General features: G+C 38.2%; 1 protein-coding gene across 1 annotated transcript in view; it reads left to right on the top strand.

Moving 5' to 3' along the window:
• LOC140240723 (uncharacterized) overlaps positions 1–24470 on the top strand; it is a 68879-nt gene that overhangs the window by 6747 nt on the left and 37662 nt on the right. Inside the window, exon 4 of the mRNA XM_072320487.1 lies at positions 18304–18542. Within this exon, the coding sequence (XP_072176588.1) occupies positions 18304–18542 (239 nt within the window). The remainder of the gene's footprint in view (positions 1–18303; positions 18543–24470) is intronic.

The following is a 24470-nucleotide window of genomic DNA, read 5'->3' as shown; positions in this document are numbered from 1 at the left end:
TAGGCATCCAAACAGTACTCTAGCTTGTAAGAGAAAGTATGAACCAGTGTAACTTGAGAAGGATATGAGCTGCTGTAGGTGGAATGCTAGTGTAGCTCTTACTGATCTAGTCAAAGTGTGTCAGTGGCTGAAACTGAACTCCTGACTAGTTACGATATGTCATACACAAATGTAACAATCCACAAATGTTACAATGGATCCATAAAGTTTGAAAATTCAGCAGCAGGAAATAAAAAAGTTGATTTTCTTTACTGTCAGTTATGTAGCACCCTTGAAATACAAACAAAAAACCACACAAACATTGAGACCAAAAAGTGGTGTATATTGTGTAGATTGTTGTCAAGCTTTATATACGGTTTACGGTTCCTGTGAATTGACATTATTGAAGCTCACACAAAATGCCACCGGCAGTGTACAATAACAATGATTTGAATAACACACATTGGTTACTGGTACCTTCTTACACCAGGAGAGTATTAATCAAGACAGTTATGTGACATATCTGGTCTATGTTTCATTTGTAGACAAATATATCAGCCAAAATGTGTTCATTTGACTCTAACTTCAAATGTTCATCCTCATCGTACACATTAACTTAATCTTGATTTTGTGGTTTAATCAGGTTCTGGGAGGAGATAAGATCTGGTTGCTTTCTTGGTCTCCCAGGATAATGACTAATCAATTTTTAGCATGTTCCTCCATGATGACTAACTGGGGATGAGAAGGATGTGTCCACATTAAGAGCTAGTCTTGATACTTGATGGTCTTCTGCACTGAAAGTAATGTTCTCATCAACAAGTGTTCTGAGGATGAGGAGAAGGGAGAGGGAATGGCGGATCTTCACTCTTTGCTCAGGGGAACTGATTACACATGGTGTGATTCCCTGGCTAAAAGATGTACAATAAGTTTTCAATTACTGCAGCCTTCACTCAGCATGTCTAAAGAGCATGGGGGAGGGGGGGGGGTGGGGGTGGGGACTCTTCTTCAAGCACATGAGAATGACAGCTGGTCTTTGGAGTGATATCACAAGAGAAAGCCATAGCTGTCACATTGAATAGGGATGACAAGGCTTGATGGTATTAAAGTCTTGAGGTTTAGAAAGAATGTATCAAGGGATGAGGGTCTAGCCATCATTTATACATATTACTCAGAGGCACAAAGTAGCTTTGAGAAAAAATGAAGCTGATACAGTGCTGACTCCCACTGTTCTTTGATACTAGACAATACATGAAATCTACATGTAGACATTCATTTAACTTTAGCTTTAGTTTTTAATTCAGAAACAGTTTATTTGTCCATTTTTGTAACTGAAAGAGATAACACTCCTTATGCTGCACAGTCTAAGTAGACAACACAAATCAAATTGATTTCACTTTGTTGTGACATGGTATGATTAGATATGAAATATTTATTCGATCTAGATATCACTTCATCCACAAGCGTACATGTATAAGGGTGATTTGAAAGTACTTTGTGTTTAACTGTAGGAACAAGCAACAAAGAATCAGTGCTGTCATTTTGACATCATGTGGTTGCTTCTGAACCAATTGCCATGTTTGTATTGCTGCTAAAGTGTATTACATGTTTATAAATGTTATTTGTGTCCTATCAAGGCTACCAGTATTCACTTGGATATGATATGGATGATTTCAGTGCCCCGTGGTAGTCCCATCAGCCTTAACCCTATTCTGCCCTACTTTGGCAAAAGGAAGCAAGTGACATACCATCCGAATTTGAGTTATTGATGTTTTCATAATTCACATGATGAGCTCTTCTTCCAGGCCAAATTTCATGAAGAAACACTCATCCTACTCAGAGATATGTTAGATAAGATATAATGATATTCCATTGACGTCAGTGTAAATGACAGACACATTTTGCTCTTTTACGAGAAATGTCACTTATGTCACTTGCTTCCTTTTGCCAAAGTAGGGCAGTATTGCTGTACAGACGGATGCAGTCTAGTTTTCTTGTAAAAGACCATACATAGAGACTACCAGCACTGGTTCCTTTGATGACTTTCCCCTCTCTTTGCAGCAGTGGCCTGAATGTTGTATCTTCATTATGACCCAACTGACCAACTAGGCTGACCTAAATGTGTTTGTCTCAGGCTGCATGATGTGTTAAGGACCATGATGTGAGGTAATTGCAGGACTGACCCTAATAATATGAAAGGCTTGTCATATGACAGACCAGACAGTGAAAGTCACCTCTCTTCCTATTGTTCATCATCATGCAGTGCGGCTTGATTGAGCCATCATTTAATCCTTCATGCAGAACACAAACAATATGAGGAGATCTCTAATTAAGATTGGCGAAACAATAGAATACATTACTTACTGTGTGCATATGTAATAAGGAGGTGTCATAATGTATCTGCAGTAAGATTATAATCATTACATTCCAATTAAGTGGCAAGGTTTGAACAAGGAATGAAGCAAATGTTTTGCTCTTGTTCACTGCAGAGCTAATACCAGAGCTATTGAATATGTCAAAAATGCAGTGAATTGTTTTGACAGGACAAGCATATTATCAACTCATACACTCTAATGTGCTGGTGATTGTAGAATTGTGAATCACTCAGCATTGTTTAGATACTTTCACGAAATTATGGGTATGTATTAGCTTTCATTTTTCACTTCGATACACAGCATAAATAGAAAGTAAACAAAATCAGTAAAGATTATTATCAGCTGGTGCTGCAGTGTTGGCCAAAGCTGTTACTTGAATGGACCTCAAGTGAAATGCTGGCACTTTCGGTAGCTAACCTCATGTGTAGAAGAGCATTGTTGTATAATCTTATGAAGTCACTGCTGCCAAAGAAGAATGTGCCAAATCAAAGTTGAATATTCCAGATGATGTCCCTGAAATACTTTAGCTTCACAAAATTCCAATTTATTATTGCTGACCCAGTCTTTTGTGTGTGGGATGCAGTCTAATTCTTGTCTAATTCTGTTCCGGAATGCCTATGGAGAAATTAATTTGATCTGCTTTTGATCTAATTAGCCTCTTTCTATTTTGAGACTAATTCTACTGAGGGGAATCTTTATCTGTTTTAGTGACCATAATCAGCCCAGTTTCCTTTATTCTAGTTAAAGGCACAGGCCAGCTAAAGATATTTCTAGTGCCTGTCATGGATCACATTACAACCCATTCTAGATGCAGGAATTTAAAAGAAAGTGGGATACTAGTTCCAGTTGCTTTATATAGACACCTCAATGGTGCTGTAAAGAAAAGGCTTTAAAAGATGTAGTGTATCAAAGGGTGTGTTGAATACTAATAGATTGAAGACAGCCCAATATAGTGCATGACACTCCCTCCCCCCCCCCACCAAAAAAAAAAAAAAAAGGAAAAAAGAAAAGAAAACAATTTAATAACTGTACTGAGCAAATATGTTCCCACTGTCTTTAATGTTTTTATCATAAGATGAGATTCCTCAAGTACTGAAAGCTTTATTCAGAAAATTGGGACATAGGTTTTAAGTAATCTTCAAATATGTGATATTTGTATGTTTTCATGAAATAATTTGCTGTCAGCATAAAGCTGTAGAGGCTTTTAGAGTATATATACATGTATATATTTTTTTTTTTTTTGGTCATATGATAGGAGGTGATATCTATGACAAAAATTCTTAAAGTTATTGATAGAGTCAATGTGAATTTAATTGATTATAAGATTTGTCATTTTAGACCTTCATCAAATATGACATGACTGTTTTGGAAGTATGACGTGTATAATACTACAGTGAATGAGCTTTGTTATTTTATGGTCAGCAGCTATTTTTGGATGAGGCTGAGCAGAATTCATCCACTATTTGTTGGTAAACTCTGTGCTGATGAAATGACATGGCAGAGCAGGTGGATTGTTTCAGTGAACACTAAACCCTAGCTCTGCTAAGACTGGATGATAACAGAATTCTCCGTGGATAGTTTACCACACTGTCATCATATCTCAACCACTTATTCATGATTTCATGGACCTGCATGGTGTATGAACACTACAAGTTTGTAGCTTACAAAAGTATTATCATCCATACAGTTTTCCATTTCATTCCTCCTACAAATTGTAGTTGTAAAGCTATTGTTATTCCACTTTACATTGTATATATCAGCATCCAAATATTGATCCAACCATGTTTACCAGGTACCATATGAGGTAAATTGACATTGTACAGTTAACTCTAGTTGCAAGATTATTTTGGTCCCCAATTTAGTTTTTAGGTAAAAGCAGCCTTGCTTTACTTTTATAAGTCAAACTTTTTGTTCTTTCTATCCAATGCATTACTTTCCCTCACCCCAATCTGACCCCAGTTTGTGCCTTTATAGCCCTTTTTACACTTGTGTTTCTTAACCCTGTACTTTCTCTGACCCAGGACTATCGTTAGTCCCGTACCAATTTTTTTCAGCTTTTTACACTCGCCAATAAATCCCGTACTAAGCTCTTGTCCTGGGTAAGGAGAAAACTGACCTTTTTACACTCGTATTTCTTAGTCCTGTATTTTCCAAACCACATGAATATTAATTATTACGCTGTTCACTGTACAAGTACACGCACGCACCGGCAGCACTTGATTACCTCGTTTCTGATTGGTCAGTGGGGGTTGGACTTCGTCTCCGTCGCTTAGCCCCGGATTATTTTTTCGTTCTGTTTACACTTGCTTGCTTGGCACCGCAGTTGCGGGGTTGGCACCGCAATGGCAGTGCTAACCCTGCTTTTTTGCAGGGTCAGATAGTACAGGATTATCAGTGGGGCTAGCCCACTTTGGCAAAAACAAGTGTAAACAGAAAGTGGGCTAAGGAAAGTCCGGTACCAACGGTGGGCTAAGGCCCCCCCCCCCCCCCCAGCCCCACCGTTGGTACAGGAATAAGCAAAAATTTGCAAGTGTAAAAAGCCCTTAAAGAGCGCTCTAACACCAACCTGGTCTCTCTCCACACAAATAAGTCTGGCTTACTCATGAGGTTAATTAACACTCATCCCTACCCCCTGTCTGTCCTGCTTCTTCAGTGCTGTGTTGTTGTGATTGCCAGTGTAATCCCAGGTATAACCACCCATCTTTTGTCAATCCCTGCCGCCCCACCTTCTCGCTCACGTGAACTTACATCTCTTTTGAACTGACAGTTTCTTCACCACCAAAGATCCATGAATCCACCTGACCAACAGCTCATTCCACACCCAATTTTTGATGTCGGTATCTTTGATTTGCTTCCTGATCAGTCTTCATAAAACCTGTTTTAAGTATGCTTTACTTAATACCATTACACCAATTCTCATCTTAGCTTTCTTTCACCCAGTGGTGTGGGTTTGGTTTTAGTTTGGTTTAGGAATATATAACATTCTATATTCCACATTTTACAAGTAAATTATAAACATATTGGAATTGAATGTGCAAGCTGTCAAGTACAAACAAAAGAATGAATACACATGAAATATGAGGAATCTACAAAAACATCGATGACTATTGTTTGAAGGGCATAGAAAATTCAGAATATGTTATAAAAGCCCATTCACTAGATACAGTGAGTTATATCATGTGTTAACTTTGCTCATCAGTGTCTAACTTTCTACATTCTGCAGTATTTTAGAGTACAGATAATTGTTCTCTCCCCCCCCCCCATTGTATTCATTTTCTTTCATTGTCTTACACCTATTGCTATTGTGATTTTTATAAGAGTTCATTGTACTCGATGTCTGGAGGAAAACAATAGGGTGTATCCAGCTGGCCAGAAATAGATCCATTTATCATTCCTGCCAAACAGCTTTGTACAGGTATACAAATGAATGAAAACAATAGAATTGGCAAATTCTGGTATGGATATTTTTTCTGATAATTTCAAATTTCAAGCTCTTTTGTAATTTCCAATTAGTTGCAATGGTGATTGTAAATTAAGAATAGCTGAGCTCTGTGAATCACATTTGCACTGAAATCTATATCTTCTTTTGACACAGAGGACTTTCCTTTTTTGTATATTAGCAGTATTTTTTGTTGTTGTTAGTATCATATAAGATCTATTGACTACATTGTAGATTCAATCATATATGACAGGGCTGCACACTGGCGCCGGTCCGACGGTCAAAGACCGGTAAAAGTCACTGTCGGACCGGTAACTTTTCAGGAAATCCACAAGTTACCGGTCCGACATGACCAGTAAAAAAAAAAAAAAAAAAAAAAAAAAAAAAAAAAAAAAAAAAAAAAACATTGGTGGGGTCAGTAGAACGAAAAAGAGCAGCCCCGATCAGGGAGAAACAGAATGCAAGATATCGCACTGTTCAACAAGTTTTACGCAAGTTTTCGTTTATGTCTACCGGTGCAATTTGTACAGTAAACGGGATTAGTTTTGAGCACTAGCAGTCGACCAGTTATCGGAGTCGCGCTAGCTTGCGCATTTGGCGCTGCTCACGCACTGCATGCAATGCAATACATGCAAAGCATGTATACAGTGTAACTGCTTTTCGATTGCTTGCGATCGGCGGTCATGCCAGACAAGAAGCATTGATAGAAGCGCACGCATTTCTGGGTCATTTTACTCATGATTTTTAACGCAAGATCGATCCGATCCCGGCTTCGCTGCAGCGTGGCAGTTATGTTAGAACTAATATACTAGTGTCGATTTTTAGAAAAAGTAAAAACACATTCGATATTCAGCGATACAGTAAATGGATCTGATTGCGTTTATTTTCATTTTTACACAGTCATTTCACAAATGAATATTTTCATTCGCTCAGAATGGTCTCATAATGAAGATAGGCGCAAAAAAGGATCACGAAATCGGCCCTTCCGTGAACTTTTTAAGAACGCATGCACAAAATGTGAAGAGATAATACTAGGGAGAAAAAAAAAATCATGAAATCATGGCAGTCCCGCTTACATATTTGAGGTAGAAATCGTCCCAAAAAGGATCATGAATACGACCGGCCGTGTCGTATCTTTCAGAAGCTTATGATGTACGAAATGCGAAGAGATTATAGAGGAGAAAAAAAAATAAAGGAAACAGTTTGGTGAGTGCATCATAAAAGATTACAGCCGAATAACAATTCATGAAATCAACGCAATCCCGTTGAAATTTGAGGAAATAATAGGCGCAAAAAGGATCTTGAATTCAGTCCTGCATGCCGTGTTGTTCATCAAAAACGCATGCACAAATGCGACGAGATTGTCGGGAGAAGAATAAAAAACACATTTTTACCCTTCTGGTGCTTGCATTACAAAAGATTACATCCGAAGTAATTCATGAAATCGCCACAATCCCGCTGATATTTGCAGGTAGAAATAGGCGCAAAAGGATCGTGAATGTGAACGCATGTACGAAATGGGAAAAGATTAGCGGGAGAAAAATAAAGGACACATTTTCACCCCTTTTGGCGACTGCATCATATAGATTACAGCCGAATAGTAATTCATGAAAATTTGGCAATCCCGTTGGAATTTGAGTAAACAATAATAGGCGCAAAAAGAATATCGAATTCGGCCCTTCATGCAAAGTACGATTTTGAAAACGCATGCACAAATGCGAAGAAATTATCGGGAGAAAAATAAACAACGTATTTTCAACCCTTCTGGTGAATGTATCACAAAAGATAACAGCCGAAATAATTAGTGACATATCGCAATCCCGCTGATATTTGATGTAGAAAAAGGCGCTAAAAGGATCGTGAATTCGGCCGTGACGTATAGGCATGTACGCAATGCGAAGTGATTATTGGGTGAAAAATACAGGACACATTTTCAACCCCTTTTGGCCCGTGCATCATAAAGATTAGAGCCGAATAATAATTCATAAAATCATCGCGATCCCGTTGAAGTTTGAGGAAACGATAGGCGCAAAAGAATCATGATTTTTGGCCGTGTCGTGTATCTTTTAAGAACGCATTTACGAAATGCGAAGAGTTTATCCGGGAAAAATAAAGGACACATTTTCAACCCATTTTGGCGCGTGTATCATAAAAGATTGCATCCGAAGTTATACATGTAATCATCGCAATCCCGCTGATATTTGAGGTAGAAATAGGCGCAAAAAGGATCGTGAATTCGGCCGTGTCGTATACCTTTCAAGAATGCATGTACGGAAGGCGAAGAGATTATGGGGAGAAAAATAAAGAACGCATTTTCAACCATTCTATTAGTTGGTGCGCGCATCACAAAAGATTACATCTGAAGTAATTCATGAAATTGCCACAATTCGGTTGATATTCAATGTAGAAATAGGCGATAAAAGGATCGTGAATTCGGCCGTGTCGTATACGCAAGTACGAAATGCGAAGAGATTATTGGGAGAAAAAAAGAGGACACATTTTCAACCCCTTTTGGCCCGTGCATCATAAAGATTACAGCCGAATAATAATTCATGAAATCATCGCAATCCCGTTGAAGTTTTGAGGAAACAATAGGCGCAAAAAGAATCATGATTTTTGGCCGTGTCGTATATCTTTTAAGAACGCATTTACGAAATGCGAAGAGTTTATCCGGGAAAAATAAAGGACACATTTTCAACCCATTTTGGCGCGTTATCATAAAAGATGACAGCCGAAGTCATTCATAAAATCATCGCAGTCCCGCTGATATTTGAGGTAGAAATAGGCGCAAAAAGGATCGTGAATTCCGCCGTGTCGTATACCTTTCAAGAACACATGTACGGAATGCGAAGAGATTATGGGGAGAAAAATAAAGATCGCATTTTCAACCATTCTAGCCGGTGCGTGCATCACAAAAAGTTACATCCGAAGTAATTCATGAAATCGCCACAATTCCGCTGATATTTGAGGTAGAAATAGGCGCAAAAGTATCATGAATTCGGCTGTGTGGAACATCTTTAAGAACGCACTTACGAAATTCGAAGAGTTTATCGGGAAAAAGTAAAGGGCACATTTTCAACCCATTTTGGCGCGTGCATCATAAAAGATTACAGCCGAAGTAATTTATGAAATCCTCACAATCCCGCTGATTGTTTGAGGTAGAAATAGGCGCAAAAAGTATCATGAATTCGGCCATGTGGTGCATCAAAGAACGCACTTACGAAATTCGAGGAGTTTATCGGGAAAAAATAAAGACACATTTTCAACCTCTTTTGGCGCTTGCATCAGAAAATATTACAGCCGAAGTAATTTATGAAATCGTCACAATCCCGCTAATATTTGAGGTGGAAATAGGCGCAAAAGGTATCATGAATTCGGCCATGTGGTGCATCTTTTTAAGAACGCACTTACGAAATTCGAAGAGTTTATCGGGAAAAAATAAAGGACACATCTTCAACCCATTTCGGCCCGTTATCATAAAAGATTACAGCCGAAGTAATTTATGAAATCGTCACAATCCCGCTGATTATTTGAGGTAGAAATAGGCGCAAAAAGTATCATGAATTCGGCCATGTGGTGCATCTTTTTAAGAACGCACTTACGAAATTCGAAGAGTTTATCGGGAAAAAATAAAGGACACATCTTCAACCCATTTCGGCCCGTTATCATAAAAGATTACAGCCGAAGTAATTTATGAAATCGTCACAATCCCGCTGATTATTTGAGGTAGAAATAGGCGCAAAAAGTATCATGAATTCGGCCATGTGGTGCATCTTTTTAAGAACGCACTTACGAAATTCGAAGAGTTTATCGGGAAAAAATAAAAGGACACATTTTCAACCTCTTTTGGCGCTTGCATCAGAAAAAGTATTACAGCCGACGTAATTTATGAAATCGTCACAATCCCGCTAATATTTGAGGTGGAAATAGGCGCAAAAAGTATCATGAATTCGGCCATGTGGTGCATCTTTTTAAGAACGCACTTACGAAATTCGAAGAGTTTATCGGGAAAAATGAAGGACACATTTTCAACCCATTTTGGCGCGTTATCATAAAAGATTACAGCCGAAGTAATTTATGAAATCGTCACAATCCCGCTAATATTTGAGGTGGAAATGGGCGCAAAAAGGATTGAAAATTCGGCCCTGCATGTCGTGTGCCTTTCAAGAACGCATGCACAAATGCGAATAGATTATCGGGCGAAAAATAAAGAACTCCTTGGAGCGCGTACATCAGAAAATTTCACAGCTAAAATAATTCATTAAATCGTCGCAATCCAACTGACCACCAAGAGCAGGTTACGCAGCAAGTTCGTGCGCCGATGTTTAGAAAAAGTCACAAACGCATTTGATACAATCTAATTTTGTTCATTATCGTTTTACACTGTAATTCACAAACAAACATTCTAGTTTTTCCTATCTTTTTTTTTAATTTCTTGTGCAATAGATAATGCAAGTTTAAAAAAAAATATTAATCTGTAAAATGTACATGGGTAGGGGGGGGGTACGTCCATAAAAAAACAAGAAAATAAGTTTATTTTTTAGGTTGTCGTTGTTGACCGGTAAATTTTCTGTTCAGACCGGTAAAAAATGTTAAAACGGGGCATTTACCGGTCCGACAGAGACAGGTTGGACCGGCAGAAAAATGGGTTAGTGTGCAGCCCTGTATATGATGTTGATGTAGTTTTCTACTATATTATAAAGGAGGGTCTCTCATGTTTGAAATCAGTGAAAACCATCTAAAATGTGTTTAACTTTCATAAAGTTATTTGTCAGATTTTGGCAATACATTGTATGTATGTTTGCTGCTGCGTAAATACAAATCTTTGTCAGATACATGTATTTTCTGTAGTGGGATATGTGATCTGATACTGTGTAGCTAATCAGCTGTGAGAAAAAAAAAAAGTTTAGAATCAGAGATGTGTATATTCTACTGCTATTGATGTTTCTCTTTGCTGGGTTTGGATGGGGGTTGGATTGGGTGGGGATTGGAAAGAATCGGTGAAGGATCAGGATCTCGTAAACTGTATGTTTTATCCTCTCAGGCTCTGAATTAATGCAAAATGATGGTATTACCAGTAAATATAGTTTGAAAAAGGTTTAACTAAATTGCAATAATTCTCACTGAATAGTGAGAATTCTGAGTTAGCCCCCAGTGATGCAATGGTCACTTTCAAAATTTAGGTGTAGGACTTCATCTAGTATTATGCAGTGACTGTGGTCAGTTACATGTAATAAGCTTGCAACGGTCAGGGTGGCAAGTGAGCCTTCCTGACTGACCGATTGCTTCGTTGGATGTAGGGATTCAGGAAAGAACACCTCCAATGTGATGGGATGACTTCATCAACTGTTATTATGACATGACTCACGTCAAGCTAGACACACAACTTCAACACACCCTGATGGCAATTTCAACTTTATACCCTGGTAGTTTTACCTCACCCAGGCTACTCTGACAATCTCTGCCACCTTTCAAGGAAAGTGGATGGGAACTGTCTCATTACAGTGCCTGCAAGGTACTGGATTTGTGATTTCTGTTTCACACTTGCCAGACATGGACACCAAATTTCTGCTCTGGTCATCTGCATTAGCCCTGATTTTGTTCATTCACAGTCAGTGGACTTTGCACATGACATTTCTATTGCTTGCTGTCTCGAGCAATGATGTGTAATTCAAGTTTATTTCCTGTGCATGTACCATCCCTATCATGAAAATGACATGATAAGGGGATATTGCCAGTATTGGTAGTTTTGATAAATTTGCTTTCCAAGGCATGAGTTATTTCTAATTTTGGCAACAGTTTTCACATAGGAAGCAAGACCATTTATGTTGGTATATAGTGAAGTTCTTTCCTAGAAATTCACTGGTCACTAGGTTGTTTCTCGTCATTTTGACATACATTATAGAGTGTCCCGGTAAATGCTGTGTGATGATCGACATACGTGGATCCGGGCGTGCGCCCCCCCCCCCCTCATTTTTTTAAACAAAAGAAATAAAAACAAACATGAAAAGGGCACGGGTGCCCCCCTTTAATTTTTGAAGAAACCATCTTTGTCAGCCGATTGTAGTGGCAGCAGAAAATTGCGCTGAAGGCTTTTTTTTTTTTTTGCTTGTCAGCCAATGAATCCCGGAAGTGCCACAAGGAACTGAAAAATATATATATTTTTTTTGCTTATCAGCCGATGAAACCCAGAAGTAGCACCAGAAATAATTTTGACACCCCCCCCCCCCCTTCGGAATTCCTGGATCCGCCCCTGATTGAGGTACTGTGGTGGGTTCTTTCTATCATAATACCATGATGGAGCTATTCAGTGGCCAACATGGACTATCTATAGATAAGGTGCTATACACACAAACATCTCATAGAATTTAAAAATAAAGCAGAGTAGAGTACAGATCAAGAAAATTCATCAAAACCATTTTCATTCATCAGGGTCTTCAAATACTTGTAGGTTATCCCAAAAGAAAAGAAACATCTTTCACCCGAGATTTTTAAATGGATAGAATTAGTGTTTTGATTATAAATACATTAAAAAGCCTGTGTGATCCCAAGTGGGACAACTCACATTTTGTTGTAATGAATTGGAAGAGTGAAGGGGGTCAGGAAAGGCAAGAAGGGAAAGTTGTTGAAGCTGGTAATTGAGTCTGTCAGTGAGCGTACTTTGGGTGAGTCAGCGTAATGTGTGTGTTCAGCTTATGGCCCATATCATGCCCTGTCTTTGTCATCACTAATCATGAGTGCTGATAACTGTGTGGGATGATATGGAAGAGAGCTGGTGTAGTTCCAGTCATCCTGATAGGGTATGTAGAGTCCATCAGAGGTTTACCCTCATCCTGTGAGCAAAAGAGCTATGTTTGGTGGCATATTAAGGCAGGGCTCCACACTAACTTTTATTTTGGGTGGCCCAAAGGCAAACATCCGACCTTTTTTGGTGGCCCGATCAGGCCACCACATTCTTCATTTCTGAAATTTTGGTGGCCCGACGTGCGTTTTTGGTGGCCCTGGGCCACCGGGCCACCGTTAGTTGTTGTTGTTGTTATTAGATTTTCTGGCGTACAATTCGTGTACCGAATATTGACGCCATCTACGTGCGGGTCTCTGTATTTTTTTGGCTTTCGTTGTTGTTACCGTACTTTTCATGAGGGGTCCCAGGTCCGGCGTCAGTGAAACCTTCCTCTCACTTTATTCTTTTTTGTTCTGGGTTGCATCTTCTGGACAATCCGGCTCTGTACTTTGAACAGATTTCTCAGCCTCAGGAGGCCTAGTCCCCTCCGATGCGCGAGAGGTGTTTACCGTGCCAGGACCTGTTATTGACGCCTCTAAATCCGTTAGTGTCGAGCCCTGCATAAGGTGTGATGTTGTGATGGAAGAATACACCACCTCACTCAACATTTATAGTTCTTTGTAATTAAATATGTTTTAAATGCATTACTTTAGATATGCAAATAGATAAAATGATAAAATGATAAGTACATGTATGTAGATATGGAAATCTAGAATACTGGAGTCAGAAGAACAGGAAAAATTAATTTCCTGATAGTTTAAATTAGTGCAGCACAGTGATTGATGAGTTTTGCCAGTAATGCAATTAGATATCAAGCCTAATCTTTACAGGAACTCAGGAAATGCTTTCTTTGAAGATGTTCGTGGAAGAAAGATTACCAAGTAATGGCTGCTAAAGGCTGTTCACACCTGCCTTCAAATCTAAAGGGAAAGAATACAAGACCAAAGTATCACCTAATAACCTCAAAAGAAAAAAATTCAGGAGGGATTAATAACAGCCCCTTCTGCCGTTCAAATTTCTGGTACAGACATCTCATATGTCACACAGTATCATAGGATCTAGGGCAGGCAAGGATTCTGACTAGAGGGACTTCCTATAACCTTGACTTACGCCATCCATGTTGGCTGAATGGCTAAAGACGCAAGGCTCTCAGACTTTGGGAGTCTTTTGTCACTATTTGGAGATTACTGTAAAAGTGGAAGGTGCTCACTTGAGTAATTTTTCACGCTCAGTCGGATAGAATTATGCGTGGTTTTAATTCCACTGAATCAAGATATGTGAAATATAATTACATGTTACAAGCAAAAGTATGTAGTGCTCTTCTTTTTGCTGTGATTTCGTGTTTCAAAAATGCGCAAATATTTCCACACCCACGGAAACGTCCACTTTTACAGTAAAGGGTGTGTGTGGGGGGGGGGGGGGGGGGGGCAGGGGGAGGGAGTGGAAGAGGGGCAAGGGGATACCATGTTTACTAAATAAAAGCTGAGTAAAGAATAACAAGACTGAGAATGTGAAGATGTAAGATTAATGTGACCTGGACTGAAATATTTGATAGATTCATAGTTATGCCACTTTGTCTACAAATCAGCCATGAATGAGTTATATTCCTTTTGTACAGGTAGCAGTGATGTCCAGTGCAATAATTTCTGGAGGGAAACACTCTTAGATAACACCTAATTATGCAGTGCTGAATCAACTCCTAGTATGATACCAAATCTGGAAAACTGGTAAATTCAAGCTTAGAAATATTAGGAGAGCATGTGTGCAGTATCATTTCTATTCTCTTAGAGAAGACTTTTCTAATCAACTGAATTAAGCAAGAAATAGTATGTTAAAGGACAGGTTCACCTTCATGGATTAAGATAATGCACAGCAATATAAGTAAAATACATCAGTGAAAGTTTGAGGAAAATCGGACAATCTGTTCAAAAATTATTAATTTCTAAAGTTTCTGTGCAGTCACTGCTGGATGAGAAGACAACTGTATTTGATGATGTCACCTGCGTAGAACAATAGAAGGAAACTATAAAGAAAATTCTGCAAAATTTCAGTTTTTAAAAAAAGTGCGCATTCCCTCAGCTTGTAACTGACATATGTTAAGGGTAATATTATTTCCCCAGCCTTTTAAAAGAGGCAAGTCATCTGCACTTTTATCATGTGAGAAAACCAAAATTAAATTGTCTTTATGCTTTCTTTATATATTGTTCTACACATAAAATCACAAGCTGTAGTAGTCTTCACATCCAGCGGTTGCTGAAGACAAGACTTCAAAAATTTATAACTTTTGTCTGGATTGTCCGATTTTACTCAGTGTTCTACTAAGATATTGCTGCATTCTCTCAATCCATATGTTTATGAAAGTGAACTTGTCCTTTAACTTTACTTCATTGTAGGTATTTCAACCACCTTTCAGAGAACTGAGAAATATTTTCTCCCCTGAGATGAAAATGTTTGCATCCTGATAGTAATTTGGGTCTCCTTCCCTTCACCCTCCCAGTTGAAAAGGAAGGAAGACTCCAAACCCCAATCAACCTCATTTGGATGTGAAGCGCAGTGTAAATGAGCTTTAAAGATTAGTTAGGCTGCAGGTCAAATGTATTCCAGGCATGCAGTAACACTTGTGAGGATTTGATGGCCAGGTGGGAAGGGAAGGCTGCTGGCTACTGGAGTGGTGAGAGTATAGGAACATGATTTCCTATTCAGTCACAAACAACCTACTTTTGTCAGATTTTAGCATTGTTTACAACATGTTAAAGTCTTAGTATGCGGATGAGGATTGAAGACTGATTGACTTTATCACTGCACTTCTAAATGTGCATAGTATTACCTTCACTATCTACAAGATGTTCGTTGAATGTCACATATTGTGATGTTTTGGATTACGTTTGTATCAATGAGTCTCTTTGGTTAGTCACTTTGATCATCAGCTGAAAAAAAAGAGAGGAAAATCAGGGCTGTGTGGATCACAAGAATTGTCTTTTCTTGACTTTCCATGAGTTCTAGATGTGATGGTATTACTCTGTCAGGGTTTTTTTTTTTCTTCCAGGTCAAGATTGAGTAGATTTCCCCAGGAGTGGGAAGATTTGCAACTTGCCTAATTCTGACCAGTGAGATATGACAGTAGAGATACTGTACTGACCATGGAGATACTGACCAGTGAAGATGCAGACCATAGTAGAGATACTGACCAGTGAAGATGCAGACCATAGTTGGGATACTGACAAGTGGGGGTATACGTACCAGTGAGCATTCAGACCAGTAGGGATACTGACCAATGGATATACTGGCCTGTTTTGATACTGACCAGTTGGGATACTGACCAGAAGTACAATGTAGTACTGCCCCTGATTTTAGTGATGGAAACATCTCTTCTTGTTCCCATTCTTTTCCATCAAAACCTGACTCACAGGTACCTCATTATAGCGACTTCATGACTTAGCATCAGTTTGAATCACTATCATATTCTGTATTGGTTCCATGTTTCCTTACAGAGAAGAGAAAATTAGCATTTGAGAGATGTACTGGAGAAGACACCACTCATGATTTTATTTTTTTTAAAGAAAAATGGACATTAAGTAACATCAATCTTTCTTTGTACCTCCATGGTCTAACTGTGCACACCATACACTACAGATCAAGAAACACAAAACAAATGATTTGCTGTGTTAGCTTAATGCATGTGGCATTATTGATGTGGTATACAGGCGAGCACTTGACTTCAGTTAAAGTTATCACATTAAACATTATTTTATACTGCGATGAGAAACCACTGCCTGTGTGAAATAGCTCTTATTCTTGATTAAAACTGTCTTTATTGTCATAACTTGTAGTTCCTGCTTGGATCAATAATGATCATTTGGCCAAACACAGAATAGACATTCGTCTTAGACTGACTAATCCTGTTGATTTTCTTGTTCATCATTTTTCATAGAATATTTTTAAAGACATTTTTCTGTTGCGTCTGTTGGCTTTATGTCTACATTGACTGGAGAAAGGCGATACATGGCAAACAATTCACATTGTTCAATAACACAATGTTAATTGTCATACAAAACATCCCAGATTCAGTGTGTGGGATGTTACAAAGGTGCAAGTCATCAGTTTGTGTGGTCATTTATTGGAGAGAAGAATTCATATTTCCTCATTAAAAGCACAATGAGTGATTTATGAGAGGCACTTTTATGGTGTGATTGGCCTGTTATAAAAAAATGAAGAGTTATTTTGCTGTGTTAAGATGTACCATTAAGTGGAATGGATGAGGGGTGAGAGAGGGGTAATGGAGGGATAAGGGAGGGGTAATGGAGGGATAAGGGAGGGGTAAGGGAGGAATAAGGGAGGGGTAAGGGAGGGGTGGGAAGGAGGATATGGTCTGTGGGAGTGAGTCATAGTCTTGGCTATGCTGAGTGCCTTCTTGAAAAGCCAACTTGAGCAGTGTGCTTTGTGGGCTCCCAGGGAAGTCACTCCCAGGGATGCCTTTCTACTCACATTTAAAGGCTGTCTGAGTGTTTTTTCTGTGTATGTATTTCCCAGAAGCTTAAATGTACAGTTTTTGCAGTTCTGTTGGTTGATGATTGCCCTCCAAAAAGAAAATGAAACAAAATGAAGAAAAACAATTGAAAAAAAGATAAATCGAAATTGGCAAACATTCTCTCTTCATGCAGTTAAAAAGAGACTATGCTTTGAGAAAATCACCAATCGTATCATGCTTTTAAAACTTCCTGGGGGAAACTAATAGATGCATTGAAATTTAATTGTTTATAAATGATGATTGTTTTTTGAAAGTTATACATGCTAAACACAAGGACATGTGTGCTATCATTACATAAAGACTCCCTCTTCTTGTACTACTTTCATAACTTTTGTAATAAGATTCCTACCTCTGAACAAAATATTCAGAAGTAAATGCACTTGTTCAAAAGATAACAAGGGGATTTCACTGTTATTCTATAATTTGTGGGGGAAGTCAAGTATTGAGTAACTCACTAGTGCAGAAAAGATTTTTGGGAGGCAGGAAGAGGTCTCATTACTCATATCAACATCTGTAAAGATGGAACTGGATTGTATGTTAATTCTCTATGGAGTGACATAGTCTTACATGCAGTCGAATGCATTTTAAGCATGCTCATGTGACTGAGAATGAGAATTCAGTTTCCCTTTGGGCATATCAATTACCTGCCAATTGGCAACAAATGTTACAGTTATTTTCAAGATCTATTTTTGAACCCTATAATGTCACGGTTACTAAAAGTCACCTTTTTAGAATACTGTCATTTGGCTCTATTTCATAGACAACACTTTATTATATACTTGGAATACTTACAAGTTAACTGCATGCATGTGTGTCGATAGGTAATGGTCAATAAATGGCACAACTGATGTACTGATGATTTTAAGGTGTATCAGAAGAATGAAAGAGGATACGTGCCTTCATAGTGTTGGTATAATCAAACACTGGCTGAGATGGGGACCAATACGTTTTCAGAATTCTAAAGAGTCCTGATACAATCATGGAGATCAATGATACAATGTATGCTTTCAAAGTATCTACTAGATGACATTTCATTCATTCATGCAATACATTTTTTAGTTTCAGAAGAATTTCTATATTTCATCAATGAGTTGGATTTGTAATATTGATATGAAAATGGGTACCATTAGCATTTTTATTTCTGTTGTCTTCTGCAAAACAATTCCATCATCGTTTTCTTCTATCCAATATGCATTAATAGGTGAACACAGAGCGACTGAACGGTTACCTAGTAACCTGCATCAGTTACATCCGGACCAGCTCCAACCTGCTAGACTTTGACTCTGCCTCTGATCTCGTAGGGGTAAAAGATGGATGTCCTGGAGACTTCTGCGCCCCACCCACTACAGTCACTCTCCAGACTAGCTCCTCTTTTGTTTCCATCAATCATGACCTGACCCCTGGCACTCATACCGTCCTGTCTCTCCGATTTAGAACCAGGTGAGCTATCTGCATAGCATAAGACCTATCTGGAGTAACATATTTTTTTAATGGAACTTTAATCTAAGACTTATACCTGTCTTTATTTTTGTAGAAGTAATTGATTTTGTTTTATTTTATATTTCTTTGTTTGTGTAAAGTGATTTTGTGGTTGAATTCACTGATGTTACAGTGAAGGTACTGGTGAGATTTTTCTGATTAAACACATTTGAATATGTTCATAACAATACCATGAAATGAAAGCTGTCACTAACTGTGTATTATAAGTCACATCAGTGCATCCATTTACTGATATGGTTGTAAGCCCGGGTGGATGTGGTGCCAAAGTAGCAAGTCATTCTATGAAACAAAAAAAGAATGCCTAGACGTGATCATGGTTATAAACAAAATCCTCCAAGCTCGTTGCACGCAAAGTAAAAAAAGGCCATGGTGTGTAGTTGCGGTAAACGGTAGCCACAGTGGGAAATAAATCCTGCCCAGTTAATTGGCAGGAATTCAAGCTAAAAACAGACTCACCATACCTGTTGGGAAAAATGTCAGTGATTTATTAGGGAACTGTTTTCAGCGAGTTCATGCCTGGACCTTAATATGTTTAAAGTGGTACAGGTTGAAATATTTTTATTGCTCAAAGTTAATAGTGCCATAGAGAATCCATTAAAATGAAAGAGAGAATAAAAGAGACATTTATTTTGTGCTCAAAGATGAGATGGATCTAACTTACAGAACCTGCTAGGATTTTCAGGAAAGAAAAGGTCTTTAAACGTAAAGTGTTCGGGAGGGAGTGGGTAGGAAGTCAAGTGGTGCCACTTCTAAAATGTCAGGGTCTACATCTGAATCTGTTCTGATCTGTAAAAAAGTTAAAAGGCTAAACTCTACCTTCCTTTCGAAATGTCTTGCTCCGAGATACTTGACATTTTTTCGCCATATCAAGTTTTGTCATCTCTATAATATAAATTGTAATAGCCGTTGAGTTGGAGCAATTCTGTGTTTTTCACTTTTTCATATATTTCGAGGGAGGCTTTGAAAGTGATCTCTCACGTACTTGTTTATTTAATCTTGGCTGGTTAATTTAAAGGGATCATATAGTTTTTGGTTGAGACCTAACTTCAAGTTTCCAAAATTTTTTGGTGAGATAATGCAAAACCGCTTATGAATTATGAAACAGCGTGTAATTCCACAAGGAATTCAATGTTAATTTGATGAAAATTGGTTTTGAAATGGCTGAGATTTCAAAACCTGTTTTCATCAAATAAACTTTGAATTCCTCTAAAGAATGGTATGCTCTGTACTATTTCATAAGTGGTTTATTGGTATCTTGCAAAAAAGTTAAAGGCTAAATTCTCATCTCCACCAATACTGTATTATCACTTTAACATGTGCACTTCCACTCCTGGCAAGATTTTTATTAGTTTTGACTTACGAGATTTACGCTGAAATGAAACGAAGCTGCATGACATGTACAAAGTGTAACTCCAGTACATGATGTACTAGACATTTTTTCTAGTCTTGGATGGTGAACTTAACATGTTCACTTTCACTCCAGGCAAGATTTTTATTAGTTTTGACTTCCCAAATTGCACTGAAATGAAATGAGGCTACATGACACATAACTCCAGTACTAGACAATTTTTTGCTATGACTTTACAAGATCCGTGTCAAAATAAAGAATGGCAAACATGTGGATGTGAAAACCTCTCAAGTGAGCAAATGACTCTCTGACTGCCAAACTTCCATTCCTATAAAAACTCCTTAGTGTAAATAGACATCAACAACATGTGAGGCTTCTCTGTATCTGGTGATCTTGCATGAATTTAAATGGCTACATTTTGTGTGTAGACATCTCAAATGTGTTTAGATGGCATTGAATTAGATCCTGATTGATGTGTTCAGACGGAGATGATTGCTGAGAAGATTACCAGGAAGTGATCATCACATTACAGACTTTTTATCTGTGCAATCACAAATTTGATATGAAAGGAATAATAGGATTGTACAGCAGGCAGTTTGTAGAGCTACAGGACTCAAGCTTCATACACCGTCACAGCAACTGGTTTTTACAGCCAAAATAATGATGGAGATATTAGAGCTAAAGTAAGGAAGGGATATCGATAATATAATATATATTTCTTTTCCATAAAGCTTAATACAATTATTTCTTCTTCTTTTTTTTTCTCATTGTCTTCAGGAAAATCTTAGTGTTCTGAATGAAGTTCGCCAGGAAGGGATATCGATAATACAATGTATTTCTTTTCCATAAAGCTATCAAAATACAATTATTTCTTTCTTTTTTTTTCATTGTCTTCAGGAAAATCTTAGTGTTTTGAAATGAGTTTGCCAGTGTAGGAGTTCTCCATCTTTAAAAAACAAAAACACACTTCCTTGTCATCTCATACAGAGTATGTCTTATTTGCATACCAGTAGTTAGGATTGCTTTTGTCAGTACAAGGTCATATTAATCTATATGTTCTTGATCTTGGGAGGATTGGATAAACACTCAAAGCTGCATCTAAAAGAATGCAATTATTATTCTTATGATTATTCATTTGGCATTTGCAGGGGACAATTCAAGTAAGTAATAAAAAGAAAACAAAACTAACAAAACAAGCACAATACAACAAGAGTGAAAGAAATCAGGCTTCCTGTGATGTGCTTCCTTAATCCGTTGAGGACGGGCTGATTTTGTTACAACACTCAGTTCCCTTCAAAGACACCTGCCTGAGAATACTTGGGACTCATCCTTAACAGGTTAAGTTGCTGGGTGGGGAAAAAAGCAATCAGGAAATACTATGGCCCTTAGGCCTTCCCAACACCATATACATATCTATCTATCTATCTATCTATCTATCTATCTATCTATCTATCTGTCTGTCTGTCTATCTATCTATCTATCTATCTATCTATCTGTCTATCTGTCTATCTATCTATCTATCTATCTATCTATCTATCTGTCTATCTATCTATCGGTCTGTATGTCTGTTTATCTGTCTATCTGTATGCATAAGCTGCATCAGGAAGAAATTACAAATCCACTTCGATCTCACACTTTCTAAGGGTTTCATTCCCAAAGTCCTTCCCAGTTGGGGGGGGGGGGGTGCCCATTGTCCCAATTGGGAGCAAGTGTCCATATACTTGGCGTTTATTTATGTATCATTTGTATAATTTTTTTTCTTCTTATTTCACTTGGAATCAATGTGAATGCACGGATTAAAGGGTGGCAAGAAAGGATTGAGGTTTCAAGTTTCAACACTCGCTGAGTTCAGTGCCAAATCATTACTTGTTATTCTCTGCGTCAACCAATATGTAAGAGTCATCCGCAGTGGGTCAAAGTTAGAAGTAGCAAATATTAGTATGTGTGTGTGTGTGTGTGCATGCGTGTGTGTGCGTGCGTGTGTGTGCGTGTGTGCGTGTGTGCGTGTGTGCGTGTGTGCGTGTGTGTGTGTGTGTGTGTGCGTGTGATAAGAGATTACCCACCCAAAGCCATATTTAGTGGAGTAGAGGATTGTTTCTATGCCTGAGAAGCAGCCTAATCTCCCGTCTTAATCCCAGCTCTCTCCGGTCGGTCAACAGTTGGTGCAGATGTATGTCAGGGTTTCCACACAAGCTACAGGGTTTACAACAATCCACTTTGAGCTGGAACTGAGCAAAGATATCTACATGAGTGCTGTTCCCATTGCATTCAAAATGATGCTTTATTTTGGCTTACAATCAGGATTGTGGCCAAAATTTCGAAATTTTTACAGTGTGAGGAGAAATAACATGCTATTTTACTAGATTTGGGTCGTTATCCATAATAGCAAAATTGTAGACCCCACAATGCACAGCATGTGTCGCTTCTTGCAATTTTTACCAGCTGTGGCATGCCTTGGTATGAATTGGCAATTTGATTAATTGTAGCAAGCATGCATTCATGTACTGCCATGCGCAGGTCAGCTCTTTGCAAATAATCGTGACCTTTCAAAGAGTTTTGAAATTGAGAATGCTGAATCATAATGAAAAGACCCCGATCACAACCCAAATTTTACATAATTTTTTTGCAGTGAGAACTGCACTATTATGGTCACAAATTGCAATGTCTAGTCAGGTTCTACTGCAAATTTCCTGTGATTGCCAAGAAATATTACTGGTGCAGTGTAGTCTCATTAACCATGTGAAAAAGATGAGAGATTTTAGCATAAAAATATGGCTTTATAATTTCCTAGCTCGTCTTCAGATGTTTTTGACACAGGGCAGCCGCAAAATTTGTTGTTGTGTGCATTGTTATTGTACATCGCGATACTAATCCTCACTAATTCTCTATATTGTCAGCCATTTAATGCTACAACAATTGAATTGTTTTATTCACAGAGTGTCAGAAGTATTTCACCTCATTGTGTTTGCCATTTGCTCTTCTATCAGTATGAGAGTGTTAATGGGTAAAGACAGAGCCAATTACAGGTAATCTAGCTTGGTGACAGGAAGCGCCTAACCCACTGATCTTAAGCCAGCTGAGCCATCACATGTATATTTTTGGCTCTAGATGCAAACATATCCCATTGATGTGACTCTGTGGTCATTTATGAACTGGTCTTCAATATGTGAATCTCCAGCCAGGGAAAGCCATGTAATGTCATTCTGGTGATTCCAAATCAATCTTGGTTTACTTCATGTCTGCTTTTTATCTGTATATCAAGTGCTACAGAACTACAGTACTTGAATAATGATGCATAAATTCTGTAAAATCATATATATTGCAATTTTGTCTTAATGAATCTCAGAATGAGTCATATAATTCCCCCCCCCCCATTTAATCAACTATGTCAGGAAGCAGATGTTAAATCACAATTACATTGGGGTTTAGAATAACATCTGTGTCAAAGTATTTTAGTCATTTTTGATGCATTTTAGAGAGTAATTCTGAAAATTCTACCAAAGTGTAGTCACTTAAGAAATGCCTACATGTATTTACAACTTGACAAAACCAATTTAAAAAATCTTACAGGAGTACAGACCGTATCCAGGCAACCAACCCCCCCCCCCCCCAGGGCAATTACACCCCCCCCCCCCCCCCCCCCCCCCCCCCCCGGCTAAATACTGGTTAGTGGTACAAGGTTAGAGTAAAGATTAGGGTTAGGTTTAGGGCTAGGAGTTTGGGTTAGGGTTAGGATTAGGGCCAGGGGAAGGGTCCGGTGTAATTGCCCAGGGGGTAATTACCCTAGACCCATACAGACACGTGCACACACTTCTGTACTCTTTCATACACCATGATTCTTTTCTTTTCTTTTCTTTCTTTTTTTTTTTTTTTTGATATATGAATATCTGTGAAAACATCCATGGCATTAATGTTGTGTTGTCAAAATAGCAACAGGTTCTCTATTTTTACATACTCATATAATGTATTGCTTCATCAGTGAGTGATCAAGTCACATGACTTATTGTACATTGTTGACCAATCATACAGGAGCTGTCTCTTCAGCTGTACCCATGAGATGCCAACTGTTACCTTTTTTTTCAGTGTTTTTTTTTTTTTATACTGCAGGTTTCAATTCATGGAAAATACTGTTTTTCCCAAATTGTGTTACTACACATGCCTATAGCAGGAAAGGAAAAAAATACTGTTTTTCCCCAAAAAATTATGCCTTTTAAGCCCTCAGGGTACTGCAGTGCTGTTTAGGAGGTTACATGTAGCATCAACTGTGAAACAGAGAAATGACACATATTTCATCAAGATATAGCATCTGGTTGTAACTAATGTGAGTTGCAGTATTAAAGTCTGTTCATTTTGCATTCTTGTTTTTGTAAAGTGTTTCATTTTCATTTATTTTCACAATTTCAAGGCAACTGGTTGTCCAAACTTTCATGTGCATTTGCTTCTTAGCAATATGGCAAGGGATGTTTGCTGAACACTAGCCTGAAGGTCTGAATATTGTAAAACATCCCTGAATCATAGCA

The sequence above is a fragment of the Diadema setosum genome, chromosome 17, assembly GCF_964275005.1.
Source record: "Diadema setosum chromosome 17, eeDiaSeto1, whole genome shotgun sequence".
NCBI lineage: Eukaryota > Metazoa > Echinodermata > Echinoidea > Diadematoida > Diadematidae > Diadema > Diadema setosum.
Note: the sequence above shows the minus strand (reverse complement) of the source record. Positions and strands in the feature narration are given on the sequence as shown.